The sequence below is a fragment of the Dryobates pubescens genome, chromosome 19 (assembly GCF_014839835.1).
Source record: "Dryobates pubescens isolate bDryPub1 chromosome 19, bDryPub1.pri, whole genome shotgun sequence".
In the NCBI taxonomy this organism is placed as follows: Eukaryota; Metazoa; Chordata; class Aves; order Piciformes; family Picidae; genus Dryobates; species Dryobates pubescens.
This window is the reverse complement of record NC_071630.1, coordinates 4,700,194-4,718,248: the sequence shown is the minus strand read 5'-3', so window position 1 is coordinate 4,718,248 and position 18,055 is coordinate 4,700,194. Positions and strand designations below refer to the sequence as shown.

Genomic DNA, 18,055 nt, shown 5'->3' with positions numbered 1-18,055 from the left:
AAAGTAGCAGGGCCAGCAGTACCCTAGCCTTGCCCTCAGCCCTGTTAGGAGAGTTATTTCCAGAAAGGAAATACAACAAATGACAATTTAATCCTTCCCTGCAAGCTCTCAGGACACAGATGGCTAACTGGCCATAGCAGGGACACTGTTCCTGGGGAACTGAACAAAAAAACTAAATGCCTTACTGTATAATAAATAATCCCAGTCAGATGTTCTTGCTCCACTTTGCTGATAAATTGCTGCATAATCATGGGGGAAGGAAAAACAGCTCAATAATTCTAATTTGGCTTTTGTTTTCAATGCTTCAGTAACATGTAAAGAAATGTAAAAGAAATCTCTGTTTTTCTTGGCTAAAAGGACTTTCACATGTCACCAAAGCAGCCTGAATCTTCCATCTATTATCTCTCTCTTCTTCTTTTTGATGGGCTTTTCCTTTTCCTCCTGAGGTAATGAACATTATGGAGTGGGGGGCCAGCAGAGGTTAAGAAAGGAGAGAATTTCTCTCTGGGGAGCAGATGAGAGGGAAAATGAGCCTCGTGACAGATGTTAGTTACATTGCTTAATGCACTACTGGAAGACACTCAGATGCTCTGGAAATAACCTATTTGAGACACCACAAGCTGCAGTGCATAGCATTAAGGTCACCCAAAACTTCCCCTTTAAAGATATCTCTTTCATGTCTTAGTACTTTGCCAGATTTCATCATTTAGGCTTAACTGCTGCACCCCAGGTTTTTGCCTCCAGCTAACTTTGTTGAAGTTTCATCTAAAACTCTTCACCCATCTCAGGAGGGAGATCTGTCACTTGGACTGTGAACCATCACAGAGAAAAGAAAGGCTCTGGAACCTTTGGTTTGCACATACCAACCATAAAGAGAGACCCAGTGCTTTGCAAGTCTCCAGGAGCCCTTTGGGCTGCCTCCCCAGCCCAGGGAGGCCAACCCCTGTTACAGCAATGTGGCAGTGCCTCTGCAGCTCCCTGCCCTGGCCTTGCTTCCTCCTGCCAGCGAGAGGTAAGGGCTGAGGATGTGGCAAAGGAGGGCAAGCAGCCCACAGCCCCAGCAGAGCTGTGTCTTTCAACCCTGCAAGCTGCCTCTCAAGTCTTTCTTCTCTCCTTCCAGTCTGCTGGGGCTTCTGATCCTTCCCTCCCCTACACCAGTGACTGGGACCTGCTCACCACACTCTGCCCCTTGCTACAGCTGTAGCCTCTTTGCCACTGGCAAAAGCTGGCTACAGAGAACACAGAGGGCCTCATCTTACAGCCACAATTGTAAACCTCTCAGTGATTTTGAAGGATCAGTGTGCAGGACTGGTAGGGAAGTCCAAATGGAAATGGCCAGGACACCAAAGGAGGACAGGCTGGGTGACCAGCTTAGCTTTCACCACCTCCTGTAGCACCAAACACAAGACCCTTGCCCTGAGTTGGCCCCCTGGTCATGGCTGCAGTATAAATATTAATGCTAATGAGGCTGTTCTCAGTTGGTGCACATGCTGCTTCCCAAGCCTGGCAGGGTGGGAATTGCCTATCCCACTTGCTGGGGCCCTGGGGATAGCATTTATTGAGTGTAATGGAAGCTGGTGTCAGCTGGAGTCAGAGGTTTGATTTTCCATCTCAGTGAGTATAGCTGTTTGAAGATGCCCCTGGGAGCTGGAGCACTGGGACCAGTGCCTTGGTCAGAGCCCATTGCTGCTGAGCAAGACTCAGGAATCACAGACTCATTTGAAAAGGTAAATGATTAAAGCTGCAGCTTGTGTCCATGTCATAGCTAAGGGGCATCCCAGGGTAAATGGTGCTCTAGATAGCTGGGGGGGTATTGGACTGGGAGACCTGCTGTGCAGTTGCAAAGCCAGTCAGAGAACAGCCAGAATGGTGGGACCAAAGCTGCTGCAATATTCCTGGTGTGCAGAAGTGTAAGGACATCTGGGAGCATTTTCAAGGCACTGATAGTTCTAGGTTGGGGCAGGAGGTGCTTTCAAGCTCCAGAGGCATCAAGAATGCCAAGCATTGCTGTGCTCCCAGGCCCTGTCACTGAAAACAAAGGCAAACAGATTAGAGCATGTTCCTGTAACCCCTGCATGAGGCAGTGAGGTTCATGTTGGTGCCTGTGTGTGTGTCACACCAGCCCTTCCCTGCCAAAAAACCATTTGAATACTTTGCTCTCTTAGCTTTTCCTACGTCTGTGGTGTGCCAGTGGGCCTGGATTCATTTTACAAACAAATGTGGTAGTCATGATGATTCATTGGGGTATTCTGAATTGAAGTGTTGCATCACAGCTACAGGTGGGCTCAACATTCACCTTTAAAATATTCTAGGGATAGTCCAACACTGGTTGGCCTCTGCACTTTGGACCTGAATGTGAAGAGAGTTTGTAGAGCTGGCAGTGTGGGTCCCCCTCTCATTTCACCGTAGCACTGCAGAGCTGAGCAGGTCCAGAGAAAGGCAATGAAGCTGGGGAAGGGTCTGGAAAACAGGACTGGTGAGGAGCAGCTGAAGGAGCTGGAGCTGTTCAGTCTAGAGAAAAGGAGGCTGAGGGAGACGTCATTGCTCTCTACAGCTCCCTGAAAGGAGGCTGCAGTGAGGTGGGGGTTGGTCTCTTCTCCCTAGTATCAGGTAATAGAATGAGAGGAAGTGGCCTGAAATTATGCCAGGGGAGGTTTGGGTTGGAGATGAGGAAAAATTTCTTTGCTGCAAGAGTGGTCAGGGATTGGAACAGGCTGCCCAGGGAGGTGGTGGAGTCCCCATCCCTGGAGGTGTTCAGCAGCTGTGTGGCCATGGCACTTGGGGATTTGATTTAGTGGCCATGGTGGGGTTGGGTTGATGGTTGGACTGGAGGATCTTGGAGGGCTTTTCCAACCAAAATAATTCTATGACTCTGTAAGTGTGCTGAAGCTGGTGACATGATTCCTGTTGACTTAAGGAGGATCTGAGCTTTCTGCCAGAAATCATCCCAGAGCACAAATTGGTAAAGCTAGAACCACTATGAAAGTGTGGGCAGTGAGGCCCAGGAGCTAAGGCTGGGAGAAGGAGGGACAGGTTTTGTCCTGAGATGTATCTCCATGAACCAACTTTTGCAGCTGTCCCCTGTTTGCCGTTTGCTGGTGGAATGTTTTGAAGAGCAAGTTACAAAGTCCAGTGGGGTTCCTGCCAGGTAGTCACTCCCCTGTTTCCTCTGAGGTGCTGATCCAAACCAGTCAGATGCTCCCATTTTTGTTAATGTATTACTTTGAAAAGTAAATGACAATAACTGAAGCACACTTAAAAGAGCTGGAGCTTTAACTGCTGCCAAGCACTTGTAAGCAGACAGCATTTATTTATTTATTTATTTTCTGTGGGAGAGTTAGGAAAAAAGCAAGAGAGAAAGTGACGTGCTTGCACTGCTGCAGTAAATGTTGCTATTAGCTGCTCTTACATTTTGAATTGAAACAACTGTTCTGAATGAAATCCAGCCTTTCCCACCCCCCCAAGAAGCTCTGTTCTGATGGAATTCCTTTTGCAGAGTCCATGCTGGATGGCAGCAGTGGCAGTAAAGAACCCACAGCAAGAGCCTGCTGTGCAGTGGGAATCAAGTGAACAGATCGGGGACTGGAGGATAGGATGCAGAACTGAAGGGCTTGTTTCAGAGATCTAGGTGAGGAGGTCATGGTTGGCTCTTAATTTATCAGGAGGTAGCTTTGGTGAGTGTTTACACATGGGTCTCTGTAGGCTCTGGCCATGGCTCTTCTCTTCTCAGAGCTACGAATGCCTGCCTGCTGAGGGCAGGGTTAGCTGCCCCTTGATCTTTTGGCAGAGTTTTGTGCCTGGCCAGACCAACTGTTACCTCTGTGTAGAACAGGAGTCCCTCCTTGCCCTATGCATGTCCTCCAGACATAACAGAGTGGAAGTGCAGATGTAAGAAGACAATCTGCTGTGGTGGTGTTTCCTCAGGGGCAGCAGGACAGGGTGAAGCAACAGACACATGAAAGGGTTTCAGCAAGATGAAGAGTAGAGTTCTGGGCTGTTTTCCTTAAGCTTAATCTCTGCCACCTGCCATGAGGCTCCCATATCTTGGAGGCTGAGAAGGCTCTGTTTTGTTCAGTTTAATCACTGCATTTAAATAGATGTGAAAAAGGGGGGCAAAAACCCACCCAAACAACAACAACCAAACCACAGCAGCAACAACAACCAAACCACAGCAGCAACAACACCCAAACTCCATCTGCAAAAACCAGATTTGATATTTTCTCCCTCTCTTAACGTGAGCCCATGTATTTCTTGCATTGTTGTGTCCCATGTACTAAGGGTCCCATGCAGAGAGCAGACAATGAAGCAGTGAGAAGACAGATGCTCTGCTAATGGGAAACCAAGTTGAAGAGAGGCTGTGAGGGATTACAGGCAGCCTGGGGTTGGAATACATTATTAGCATAGCACCCAATTCAGAAATGAGTTTTCAGAATTAAATGCCTGAAGCATTTTGGCAAAACCTCCTGATCATCCCTCTCAAAAGCCCTTAAAGCAGCAACAAGAAGGAATCCCCTGCCCAGGCTGAGTAGCCACATTGGTGACTTGGCAGTGCCGTGGCAGTGGAGTTTTCACAGCTTCATACCATCGCCTGGGCAGCGACCGCCACACCTACTGCAATGCAGCCCGCTCGGTCTGCTCGCACAAACCTTCAGCAGGTTTTGAACATCCTCATCAAAGAAGAAAATGTGCCTGAATGGGATTCCAGGCTCTGTTTCCAGGAGGAAGGTTTTGTTGTGTGGAGTGCAGAACAGCAGGGAGGTGCAGCAGCCTCTCCCTGGGCAGGGTGAGGCGTGTGAAGGGGAAGCCTCTTTTCAGAGGACTGATGGTGCCTAAGGTGGACACTTTGGCTCCTGAAGTCTTTTTTTCAGGCATGCCATTCTTTGAGTGGTTTTGCCTTTGAAAAGGGTGATGAGAACATCAAAATTTAAAAAGGCCCCAGACAGACAACCAAGCTTGGTTACAGGGCTGAAGGCAGAGAGGAGAAATTGTTTCTCATAAGAGTTGGCAGGATTATCCCCCATGCATAATTGTTCATTATCTGCTCAAAATTCATTGTTCATTTCTTTTGGATATATTGCACATTAGACAGAAGAGTTATAAACCCCAAGATTATCACAGGAGGACACTAACAGGCCTAAGTATCCAGGACAGAAGGGGATTTGTTTTCCTCTTACATTGAAACAAAGGCTGTTGGGCAGAATCATTAGAGACTTTTTTTTTTTGCCTGTTTGATTACCAAAGTATATTGGACAGCAAACAAAAGAGAAATTCAGCCAGCCAAGTCTACTTTAGTTTTACTCTTCCATTCTAACATAATTAACATATTTCTCAAGGTTTATTTAGTTTCTCAGAGTCTTACTTTATGTAAGTATGGAGGAGGAGCTTGATTACAACATCTTGACTCATGCACATGAAGTGGGGTTGTGTTGTCCTGGGAAGAGGAGTGAAAAAGGAGCAGCCAGGTAACTGTGGGAGGACACAGAAAGGAGGAACAGCAATTTTCTAGCTCTTCAACAAGAGCTCTCTCTTTGCATCCTGCTAACTAGCATCTTATTTCTACACCACAGAAGTGAGGAGAGTAAAGGGTAACACCTCATTGCCAGCTTTGAATTTCAGAGCTGTTCCTTTACAGCAGCTTCCAATGTTTTTCTATATGCTTAATGAGCATCCCTAATGAATATTTGGGGAAGTTCAGACTTTTCCCCTTTGCATTTGTCCTGGACACAGAGTGTCTGTGGACTTGCCAGCGTTTCTGTCTGGTTTGAGATGGGTCTGTGTTGACACCATCTTACTGATCTGACACCACCACCACAACAACATTAGAATAAAAACCCCAAGCCAGCACACGCAAACCTCTTATAAAGTAAGGCTAATCCTGAGCCCTGTGCTGCTTCCAGCCAAAGGAGACTGTGTGTATAAAGTACCTGGTGTGCAGGAAGTGTGGCTGTGATTTGACTTCTCCACTAAGGGTCTTGCCTATCAGCCTGCATTCACTGTTTCAGTCTGGTGTTCATGTCTCCAGACTATGAGGCAGAGCTGGTGTACACAAAAGCTCTTTTTTCCCATCCAGCTGTGTCAGTAATAAAAGAGTTACAAGTCTGCAGAGCAAAACCTTCTCTACTCTTACAATTACCTAGTCCACAACCTTTTGGGGGCCAGTGGTGCTTCTTCCACTCAGCCACTCTGGGAAGCTCCCACTGGGGAGGCTTTTGGGTGTGCTGAGATGATAGAGGCCCTTCTGCCTTGCCTTCAGTCTGGAACAAGTCACAACTTCTCCCTTGTTGCACCCAAGATTTACAAAGGTTAATAGTAATCAAGTGCTTCAGAGAGAGAGGTTGCCAATCTCAATTAGTATTTTAAGACTTCATTTGTAAGCTCTGCTTCCAAGACTGAAAACTTAGCCCAGCAGAGCTGTTGAGCTCTCCAGGTGAAGAGCAAACAGTGCAATGCAGATGACAGGTGAACTGCAAAAATGGAGAGAAAGGAATTTCCTGTTTACCTTAAACCGGCAGTGCCCACACTGCTTCCAGCATCCAGAGGATGGTGCTGCTGGGATCCAAGGCTGATGCTTCTTTTCCAGTCCAAACTGATTCAAAGCATGAGCTGAGCTGAATCCAGAACCCTTCCTGAATCCAAAATCCTTCCTGAACCAGTTCTGCAGTTGGTGTGGGAGCAATGCTGCGCTCAGAACAGAGTGCAGTGGCGAGAGACAGCTTCCCCAGCCCATAAAATGTTTTATCACTGTTTTTGGCTTTACTGCCATTTTGCAAAGCCTTCTTAATTGGGTAATGCAGTTCTGGATGTGTTTGACAAACAATTCTCTGGTTCAAAACAAATCATGGCTTTAATTTAATAGGGTTAGTCATATAAAGAGTGATTTTGTGTCAGCAAAAGCTTTCTTTCTGGCAAACAGTGTAACTGATGACAGCCTAGTTAGCCAGAAATTACATTATTCTGCCCACTCTGCCATTCTGTTCTTGGGCAATAATGTTCTCTCTTCATCAATAGCTGGGGAGATGCCCCTCTGCATTCCTTATCAAATGACAGCCAGATGGCAGTGGTAAAGTCATTCCAGCAGGATTTCAGCATTAGCTGGGTTTGTGCTGCTGTTAATCCTCTGCTGTCTGCCCCACTAGGAGCTACCCACCTGCTTCCAGGAACCCTCGGGTTCACAACCTCAGGAAATGGTCTGGCCAGATGGTTACTCAGACACAGTGCAGCCAAGAACCCTCTCAAGCAGTGAGGCCTTTTTTCTGCATCAGCAAGAAGCAGCAAAAAGCAAAGCCCAGTGTTTTGCAGGACCAGCCAGCCAGGCTGCCTGCCTCTGTGTTTGTTCCTCACACCCTGGTCTCTTTTGATGAAGTTTCAAAGTTTCCTAAGATTGCATGAGCTGTGTTCCTCAGTGCCTGGTAACTGTGGAGCTGTGACAGCTGCCATATGATCATTACTGACTTTCTGGGCAAATCAAAGGCCCTGTGAGACCTTTTCCTTCATATTCACTTTGTTGCATAGCAACAATAATTTTGTCTCCAACCTATTGATCTCAAGGAACATGTAATCCCCTCACAGCAATAGAAAGGAAAACATATGGCAGCTCCAGGCTGGGAACCACTGGCTTTTGAAGTGAGGGGACAGCTAATCCCCACTAAATCAAGTGGGGAATGGAGCAGTCCAGCCTGGGGCACCAAGGATGCGTTGGGTGCCTGAGCCAATTAACCTGCACTCTGGGAGAGGAGTCCAGGTCACTCTTCTCCTCCCCATTCCCTCTCTTGCTATCCTGTGCACATTTCAGGTGAGCTTCATCCCTGATGACTGAAATGAGCCTCACTGTGCAATACCCTACAAGCAACTGGGCATCCCTTCTGTGTCAGGAAGAGTGCACACACCACTGCACTGGAGTGGGGCTGTGGTGGGTGAGGGTGAAGTTCAGCTGCTGCAAATACAGGTTTGAAGATTCGGTGGCTGGAGTTGCTCAGGCCATGCTTCTTGCCTGCAGGGTGTTTTTCTGGCATCTCAGCCTCCTGGCCTGACAGCCTGGTTGGTTGTTGTGTACCTCTAAACACACAGCTGGAGACAGGCTTTGCTTTCTGAAACAGGGTCTGCTTTAGGGACACAAGTACAAAGAGAAGGTCAAGACCAGGCAGGGAGCAAGTGAGTAGAGTATCCCCTTGCCCCTGTGCCCCCAGCCTGAGCAACCATCCCCTTCCCCACTGCAGGCTGGAGCGCAGTCTGGCACTTGGTACTTGCATCATCTTTCTGAGGTGCCTTCCAGTTGCCCACATTGTATAGGGAGCCCAAGCTCCTGACACTGGACTCTTAGATTCTTCCCTGGATAAACAGTTTGGTACCCACAGGCAGTTAAATCCTCTTTGAGTCTGTCTTCATTTTTCTAGCCTTTATATAGCACTGAGTGAAATGCAGGTCCTGAATCTGAGATCAGATCACAGAGCCTCTGGTCACTAAATTGAGCAGGGGTTGGGAGGTAAAGCCTTGACTATTTACTTCCCAGCAGCAACAACAACAGCAGAGTGAATTTGAGCTAGTTCCAGCACACCCAAAGTGTTGTTACCTTGGCAGTCTCAGAGGAAGTCTTGCAGTGGATCAGAAGGGCCAGGCTGGGCTTTGGGCAGACTGCGAGAGCAGAGCCAAGCTTCTAAATCAGCATATCTCCTAAGGCTGCTGCAGTTTGCTGCCATGCACAGCAGAAGCTGGAAGGCAGCACAGGGTTGGCTGCAGGGCATTTCTGCAGCCAGAGGAGTGGCTCCTAACAATCCTTTCTCTTCTGTCGTTTGCACAGTATTCAGGTTTCCAGCAAACAGCAGACAAGTGCTTTGTGTGTGGACACCTCATCATGGAAATGGTAAGAGGCCCAGCTGCCAAGGTGGGGCAGCTTGCTTTTCTCCTGCCTTGGGCAGCATACTGCCAGCTGTTCTGCTCATCCCTGCTCACACCATCCTCATCCTCACTGCTGTCAGGGGCATTTTGGAAACTCTGGCAGTAAATGGAAGTACCTTCTGCTGCTGCTGTGTGCAGTGAACCGGGCCTGGTTTGCACCTGAGCTGGTGGGAGGTGGCTGTTCTGCTGCATGCCAGTTTAAGAAAAAGAAAAAAACCCAATCATTTTAATCCTGAAGGGGGGAAATGCAGCCCAGCTTTGAGTGAGGGCATGGCAAAGGAGAGCAGAGGCTGTGCTTTGTAAGACAGCAGAGTTACAAGAGCTCTGTCAAGTGGCTGGAATCTGGGCTAGAGGGGGACTTTATCAATAGTTCTGAGGTTCAGTGCCCACTGTGTGACTTGCTTTATTTACCTGCTGCAGCTGGCTCCACGTCGGTTAAAATGTGTTACTGCCACAGGGATTTGCAGGCAGCCCCCAGTCAGAGTCACAGAGTTGTAACAGAAAAAAATCAAAGGGCTGTGGGTTGGGGCAGATAATGCTGGCATCATCTCAGTGGGTGAAAGTAGGAAGAGTTGAGTCCATGCTTCCTAAGCAGTCCTTCCCAAACAAAACAAAGTGGCTGACACATTGAGGAAGTGCAGCTTGTGTGGTGTATCTCATTTCCTCTTGCTTGAAGATGCACAGGGAAGCCCAACCTGCCTCACAGAAGTAGCTGTTGCACTGCAAACACAGAGGTTCAGCAGGAGCTGGAAGGGAGGCTTCACTAATGAGGCTTCTGGCTCATATTCTGGCACCACTGGTTGGACAAGGATATTGTTCAGTTTATCCCAAGAGCAAATTTCTGGAGTTGTGTCATGCTGGGAGGGGGAGGGGGATCCTGACTTGCATGCTCTAAGCTGGCCCTTAATTGCAGAATCCTAGGCAGGAGTCCATCATTGTTGGTGGAGCTCAGTAGCTGGAAGCTTGGCAGGTGCTTGTCTGCCTTTCTCCCGTTGGCAAGTGTGCTGTGACAAAAGGAAGCAGCTCTGGAGCTCCAGGAATCAAGCAGCCTTGTTTGGCACCCAGACAGCACTGGGCCTCCGTGACTGGGTGACCAGCAGTCAGTAACTGTGCTGGGCTGGGACCTGCCATGAAGAAGGAAAAACTGTTCATTTGCTTGTTTGAGGAGTGAGTGATTGGGATTCTGTCTGTCACAGCCTGCACAGCTTTGTGAGTTAACTCTGTATCCCAGGAGCCTGCACTTGGCTGCAACAGATTGTCCCAGAAGCGGTCTCTGAAGCCCTTGTTCACTTCTGTTGGCACCGAGGGGCATCAGCCTGACGTTCACAGCTCTCTCTTTATTGGAGCCTACTGAAACAAGCAAGGGGATTGCTTTAAAGGGCCCCTTGCTGGCAGATCAGCAGAGTGGGGATTTTGTGCTTCTCTTGCTGTCATCATTAACCAGCAGACAGCAGTGTGGGGAGGGGGATCTGATGTGATGGTGCATCCAGGTAATTTGCTGTTTGCCTCTGCAGATCTTGCAGGCCCTTGGGAAGTCCTATCACCCTGGCTGCTTTCGCTGCGTGGTGTGTAACGAGTGCCTGGATGGAGTCCCCTTCACTGTAGACGTGGAGAACAACATTTACTGTGTCAAAGACTACCACACGTGAGTGCACAGCCCCACTGCCACGGGGAGAGCACAGCAGCTCAGTGAGCAGTGCAGTTACAAGCTCTGCAGGGGGGGCTGCAGAGAGCCTCTCCTCTTTGCTCAGGTGTCTCTCGAGTGCTGCTCTTACATCTTGCATTTGTAAAGTGTCTTCAAGTCCTATTAAAGGGTCACTTTGTGGGCCCATTGTGGCATATGGTGACCAGGTGAGGCTGAAAATCAAGTTGTGTCAAAGCATGTCCCGGTGGCTGTTTGCTTGCTGCTTTTAGTGCTGACTAGATCAGGCTGGTTCTGCAAGGGATGGTAGGTTCTGCTGGCTGTTTTGAAGAGCTGAGGCTCTGCTGGAGCAGGATGCTGGCTTACTAGCACTGCAGCTTGGGTAAACCCAGACTGGGCAGTAGACATGTAATTAGCAGATAGTGTTAGAATGGCAAAAGGTCTTGTCATTGAAGTGATTGCTCTTGGAGTCCTTTCTGCTCCCACTGGGAGATGATGCGAATGCTCCTAGCTCCAAGTAACCAATAACTCAGTTTATGCAGCAGGAACAAAGCACTCTGAACTCAGCCCTGTTGGTAGCAGGTTGGCTGTGTTACAAGGACAGAGTGAATGCTGGCCCAGGGGCTGTCACAAAATGCAGCTGTGGATAAGGTGACCAGTTGATCAATTTGGTTTAAGCAGAGCCTAGCCACAACCAGCCCCTCTCCTGTTTAGCACGGTTGTGTCTTCCTGATGTCAGATGGTGACAGCCCCCAGGTCAGGAGCTGCTTTGCAGTGAAAGCAGCAGGTCTCTGGAAGAACTTGAATGGCTTTATGAGTAAAGGAAGGTAAGAGAAGGGAAATGTGTGGGAAGAGGGCTGGATTGACTGTGCCTAGAGGTCAGGAAGATCTAAGTAATGAGATCAGCCTCTTCCAGATCCCTCTTCCCTGAGTATCGTCAAACATTCTGAGTTGTCTCAAGTCCTGGGGACCAACATTGAGCTAAAAACAAAGCATGGTTAGAAGCAGCTCTCTTGGTTCTGCTTTTTGAAGAAGCTTTATATGTGATGTGAATATTTTCTTCTTGCCCCTCAGGGTTTTTGCACCCAAATGCGCTTCCTGTAACCAGCCGATCCTACCAGCACAGGTAGGTGTGAGTGTGCACTGGCTCCTCACAGCAGGCAACTGTTGGCACATGGACCCTTCTACACACACAGGAGATGTTTTTCTTCCCTCTCCCAAGTCATACCATGTCATGTATGAGGTACAGCAGTAAGGTTGCTCCCAAGCACTCCCAGAGGTCATGGCATGGTCCTTTGTGTCTTCAGGGTGCTCTTCAGCTCCTAATTATGCTGTTAGAAACCTCATTTAATTGGAAGCCCTGACTGGGGCTCCAAGAACAACCCAAGAAGTCAATCTCTGTTTATTTTTAGAACCTTCCCTTAGCTCAAGTAGCAACTCTCCTTGTCTGTTATCTTTGCATTTCTGATCTGGATCTGTTAAGGTTACCCGGAGCCTGTGAAAAAGCCATGCAGTCTGTCACCCTGGAGTGGCAATGCAGTGAAGTTGCTTAAAGGGGTGGGAAAAGCAGCAGGAAAGCTGACTACTGGGGAAGCCAGGTGAATGGCCTGCTTGCAGCCTTCAGCCTAGCTTGACAGTACAGTTAACCTGATAAAACTTCTGCATTCTTATCCTCTCCTGGGTGCAGGACCCTCTGAGTTCCCATTGCTGAGGTCACTGATGTCCCAGTAAGGCCTGTGGTAGAGCCTCTCAGCCTGCCCACCTCCACCACCCTGCACATGGCTCTGGTTGTCATTATCATGTCTTTTAGGTGGTCAGGACTCAAATAATTAAAAGCCTTACAAAGGCTGAGGCAGAGCTGTTTGTCCTGGTGATGGGATGGGAGGAGAGAACTCCTATGTAAACTTTGTCAGGTTTGTGCCTTACAAAACGACTCTAAAAAAACCCCTACCAAACAAATAACAAAAACAGGAGAAAAAACCACAAAACAAAACAGTCCTCCTGCTGACTCATCTGGCTGCTAGCAGGATGGACTCCACATTCTTTCCCATGGAGGTTTCTTAGGTTAGTTCAAGTCTAGCAGTGCAGGTGCTAACTTGCCCCCAGCTTCTCTCAGACACAGTCTACATCATATCTGATGCTGTAGCCACACCTGGAACTGGAAACAATGCAAAGCAACCAATTTAATGAGCTCTGTCTTCAGAGTGGATCAGGGAAGAGTTTGTGAGGTTAGCAGAAGGGTATGGGCTGCTCTGGGGGCCTGGGGCTCAGCCAGCAGTTACACAACCGAGCTGCATCCAGCCTTACGCTGGGGCTCTGGGCTGGGCACATAGCTACCTGCCAGGCAGGTCTGTGAGCCCCTCTGGGGGACAGACAGTGATGTGTGGTGTGCAGCAGAGGCTGGGAGGGGAACACAGCTCCTGGGAAGCTCAGGCCAGGCTGTCTACAAGGAAAAGCTAGCCAGTCATAGATTGTGGCTGGCACTTTGTTCAGACCCTGGGTGCCCTTGGAAAATTACTTGATTTCAAAACTAATTTGTCTCTTGAGGGTGAAGTTTTGGCTGCACTTCCCAAATAAGCTCCACAGCTCAGATGTGTCAGACACCCACACTGCTGCTAAACAGCAAAACCAGTAGAGCAGTGCTGTGCAGCAGGGGACAAGACCTTCAGCTCTGCTCTCTAGAGGAAGGGAGGATCCCCTAGGATTCAGCTCTCCAGGGCAATGGGTTGAGTACTGGAAGAAGCTTGAGAAAACCCTGCTTGCAAGCCCACACTTCCCTACCCTCTGCTTCCCCACCAGGGCTCTGAGGAGACCATTCGAGTGGTGTCAATGGACAAGGACTACCACGTGGAGTGCTATCACTGTGAGGTAAGCAGCAACCCACCCCATGGCAAGGCTCTGCCTCTTGCTAGGTGCCTGACTTGCACCCAAGGCTCTTGCAGGCCTGGGCAGGTAGGACTCTGCCCTGCAGCTCCCAGAGGGAGGCAAAAGGATGAGTCCTAGCTGAGCTGCAAGTGTGCTGCCATCTCCAGCACCATATCAGTTTCTCTTTTTTTGTTCCCAGTGGATTAACCTCAAGAGCTGGGTTTGGTGGGTTGGATTTCGTTGATACTTCTGTATGGGGAGAGGACAGAGTAAGTGCTGGTCCCTATTCCTGAGCTCTGGACACAGCTTGTGTGGTTCTGGTCTGAGGGGGCTGGAATTCACAGGGCCTGTGCAGGGAAGGACACTCACTCCTAAACTGGAAGGGATCTTCCATGCTCAGTGAGTATTGATCGCTCAGTAGGAAAGAGACAGGAATCCCACTGCCTACCTGTCACTGTTCTGGGAGCAGTTTCTTTTTGTGCACTTGAACCCTTCTTGGGGCAGATCCAGCTGTGGGATTCGTGCTGTTGCTTTGGAGAGGAGAGCGGAGTTCAGTCCTAGCCCAGGGAGGTGGTGGAGTCACCATCACTGAAGTGTTTAAAATATGACTGGATGAGGCACTTAGTGCCATGGTTTAGTTGATTAGATGGTGTTGGGTGATAGGTTGGACTTAATGATCTTGAAGGTCTTTTCCAACCTGGTTAATTCTGTATTCTAGCCCTACAGCCAGGAGCATGGGCAGGGAAACAAACTCTACTTTGGGCTTTACCCAAACCTTCCCTTCTGATGTATGTTTTGTGCTCTGATAGAACATCTGGCTACCCACACAGGTCCTGACTGTGCTACCTGTCTTTGCAGCAAGGCAGCAAAGCTGTCTGCCATGCACTTCTGCACCAAAAAGTTTCACAAAGAGACTTCTGACTGAGGGAGAAGACAGATAACAAAATTCAGGGCCTCTTGAAATGTGTATGAACCTAGATGGAAGGAAGACTCCATCCACTCAGCTGTCTCCTGCCAGCAGAGACACCTGATGCACCATCCTTCTCTATTACTGTTTAAAGAGGAACTGGCACAGGAAATGCCAGCATTTTGGAGAGCTGTACCTCCCTCCTCCTCCCCACAACTACTGCTTTCTGCAGGCTTCACCTAAGGTGACAGCTCCCTCCCCTCGCTCTCAGGCTATTGACTTTATACCAGAATGTCCCAATGGGGGGTTATTTTCAGTTCTGTTTCATTATTCATTTCCCCTTTCTCCCTCCAGTTGGAGGCCAGTGGAGCTGCTGCCACATCTGCCCAGAATGGCAGAGTGCATTTCTGTCCAGGAATCACGGGCTAAGCCATGAGTTAACAGGGGCAGGCTCTCAGCCTGGACACGCTGGGTCACTGCTGTCTCCAAAAAAAAAAGTTGGTGTCATTATTCTGAGGTATTCACATGGAGACTTTTGCAAAGGCTGGGATGACTTCAGTGAGGTTTCAGATGATGTCATGAGCACCTGGTGGCCAGGCAGAGTCAGTAGTCAGCCTGGAAACTTTGCTGCTTTTCTCTGTCATCTCTTTCTTGTGCAACCACTTCTGCTGAGAAGCTGAAGCTGGTTTTCATTCCATAACTGAGCTCGACTCAGAAGGCAGAAAGGAGATACAGCTCTGGAGAGGGAAAAAGGTTTGGACACTGGCCACATCTGCAGGGTATCTGAAGTGACTAAGTTCTGACAAGGAACTGAATTTTCTAGTCTTCCATGAAGGGGCAGGCAGTTATTATATAACATGTAGTGACGCAGAAAACTACCCTGGCAGAAACTTTGCCTCCCCGAATGAGCGCTCCATTTTCAAAGCTTGCTTTAAACCCCATTTTTTCACTGTTACTTCAGCATTGTAAAATTGGAGGATTTTTAGCTTGAGCTATGAAAGCTGAAAATGGTTCTTTGTGTCCAGTTAAAACCTGCCTCAGTTTTTAATACCAAAATTAGCTACTTGGTCTTTTTCCCCCCCTGCCCCTGCTGTGTGTTAAGATACACACTCAGAACCTCTGGTTATCAGCACTGATCACACTAACAGGTTTTAAGCATTTAACATACTTAAAATATCAAATCCAAGCACAAAACTGCCATGACTTTCAACTGTCCTCAAAATTACAATGATGACAACTGCAAACCAGGACTGCAGTGTACAAAGCAGTCAGCAGACAGGCTCATTGTTTGTTGTTTTTCTTCTTATCGCTGTCCCTCCACTGTTGTTCACTCCTTGTCCCTGCAGTTCCGTGCCTGCCCCGGAATTGCTAACGTGCTTCCACTAAAGATGGACCCTTGGCCTTCAAGTCTAGTTGAGACTGGGGACTAGACAAAGTGAGCCCTTGCTTCAGAAGAAGAATGTCTCACCCTCCTCTCCCCCTCTTCCCACTTGTTTCATTCTGTACTGGTACTCCCCCAGTTCTTGCTTGCTGCCTAGCTGCTTCTTGGTTCTAACCTCTTGCTTGTTGTGTGTGTCAGGGTCAGTCCTTGGCCTGGTTTCTTGTCTGGTTTTGCATGAATATTTAGTAGATGAAGAATGGGACAGAACAGGGAGGAAAATGCTGGGTGCTGCTATAGGGTTGTGTTTGATTCCAGTGGTGCCATTCTGCTTGATATGGGCTAGTCAGGGGCCACCTACCCAAGGCTCTTGAGGTTGCTGAGTGTTGTGCACTGTGGGCTGTCCTGCCTGACCCGGTCACTGGGCTGTGTCTTCCCTAGGATTGTGGCTTGCAGCTCAATGATGAGGAGGGCCACCGCTGTTACCCGTTGGAGGGGCACCTGCTCTGCCACAGCTGCCACATCAGGCGCCTCAACATCAAGCTGCCTTCGCACCCGCCGCCCAGCTACCCCATGCACGTCACGGAGCTCTGAGACACTGCCAGCAGGAGAGGAGAGAGCTCACAATGACTCTAAAGATGAGATTCCAGTAGTTACCACCTAAACCAGCTATTTATTTTTCCAATCAGAGGTGAAGGGTCCTTTTCTGATCGTGTACATAATGCTTTCTTCTCTCTAGGCATTGCCACCGCACCGCCGTCTACTTGAACAAATCATCCACCACTAAACTGTAACTGTCAGTGGCAGCATTGCTGAGAGCAGTGCTACAAAAGGGCTGTTCTGCACTCTCTGCACACTGCCCTGCAGTGGAGATTTCACCCCAGCAAGGAGTGTAGAGTTACTTTCCAAAAGTTAGCACCTTATCATATGGCAGCAAGCATGGTAAGATAAATGCTAGCATTTTAGCTAGTGGTGGTGAGTGCTGCTCTGGGAGAATGCAGGCTCACAGGCTTTTTAAAAGTTACTTACATTCCCAGAAGGTAGGGACTAGGGAGCAAACAAGTGACAGTTTCAGCATGGGTCAAATGATGGCATCCTGTGCACAAGCACCAAGCCAGCTTCCCATCTACAAGGGTCCACAGCCATCCAAAGAGTATTTTAGCTTGTTAAAGAAATACAGCAAGCATCTCACTTAAACCCCACCTCACGGAGGAAAAAATCCAAAAGATTGGCACATGCAGGGTCAGAGCAGCTGAAGAAAGTGACAGACCTCTGTAATTGCTGGTGGTGTACAAATGTAGCCATGGTTTCAAAATGCGTTCATATCGAGTTGATGATTTGGCACTTAGCAAAGGCTTCCTGTTTTTGTCTGACTGGGTTAGCAAAGGCACACTCATCTTTCTACTGCTTTTACACAAGCCTCCGTTTGTTACCCACTGCTTTATGAGTGGATGTTGATACACTATTAAACCCAGAGGGAGACAGTGGATGTACATCCTTAGCTTTGTGTTCTTTTCTGGATGTACTTTGAGCTGATTATGGTGATTGTCTTCCTGGGGAAAACAAAGGAGAGTTGAGCAGAACTAACGGCGAGTCGGCCCCTTGCGACACTGGTGTTTTACAACAGGCATTAGCTGTAGGTAGGATGTACACACTTGCAGATTGTGCATAAGCTTTGACAGTAACCTCAGAGCTCTGGGGAAATATATGTCTTCCATATAGGAAGTGAGATGAATCTTTTTTTTTTTCCCTATGGTTTGTTTTCTACCATGTGCTGATGCTTTACATGCAAATCACATATCTGTATGTTTGAGAGAGCTCCTTGCATCCTCAGGAGAATTGATCCAGCCTTCCTGAATTTATATTCTAAATAAATCTGTCGTTGCTGTCTTTAGCTGTATCCAAAATTACAACAAAATGAAGATTCTTCTGCTCCAGAGGAAGGGGGAATGAGGGGAGCAGATCCTCTGCATGTGCAAATTGGGACATTTCTGTGCCAGTCCTCAGCACATCAAGGACCTGCCTGATCCTCTCGGCCACGATCCACTCTCTGGCAACACCACTGCAGTTCAGTTTCTTATGCTCCAGTGACTTTTTGAAAGCCATTTGTGGTGCCCTTGAAAACTACAAAGAGCATCCCATGGCCACTAATTCCTAAGTGGAATAATTAACTCCCTTTTGATAGTTTAGAATTTCCTTCTGCAGGAAAAGGGAGAGTGGGGTGGGGGGCAGTGAGAAGAATTCCTCTGAGCTGCTGGGTTTCTGTTAGGAAAGGACAAGAGGTACGTGTCCTGAACTGCTGCCAAGCTTCCACTGGCCTAGATTGACCTGCCCTGCTGAATGCTCCTTGGCAAGTCAGCTGCTCCTT

General features: G+C 48.4%; 1 protein-coding gene across 2 annotated transcripts in view; it reads left to right on the top strand.

Moving 5' to 3' along the window:
* Nucleotides 1-17,732, top strand: part of WTIP (WT1 interacting protein) — a 73,765-nt gene extending 56,033 nt beyond the window's left edge. For both annotated transcript variants that reach the window (XM_009902749.2, XM_054170120.1), the window contains exons 4-8: nt 8,798-8,860; nt 10,410-10,540; nt 11,612-11,663; nt 13,337-13,405; nt 16,129-17,732. In XM_009902749.2, the coding sequence (XP_009901051.2) occupies nt 8,798-8,860; nt 10,410-10,540; nt 11,612-11,663; nt 13,337-13,405; nt 16,129-16,281 (468 nt within the window). In that variant the 3' untranslated portion in view covers nt 16,282-17,732. The remainder of the gene's footprint in view (nt 1-8,797; nt 8,861-10,409; nt 10,541-11,611; nt 11,664-13,336; nt 13,406-16,128) is intronic.
* The last annotated feature ends 323 nt before the right edge of the window (nt 17,733-18,055 follow it).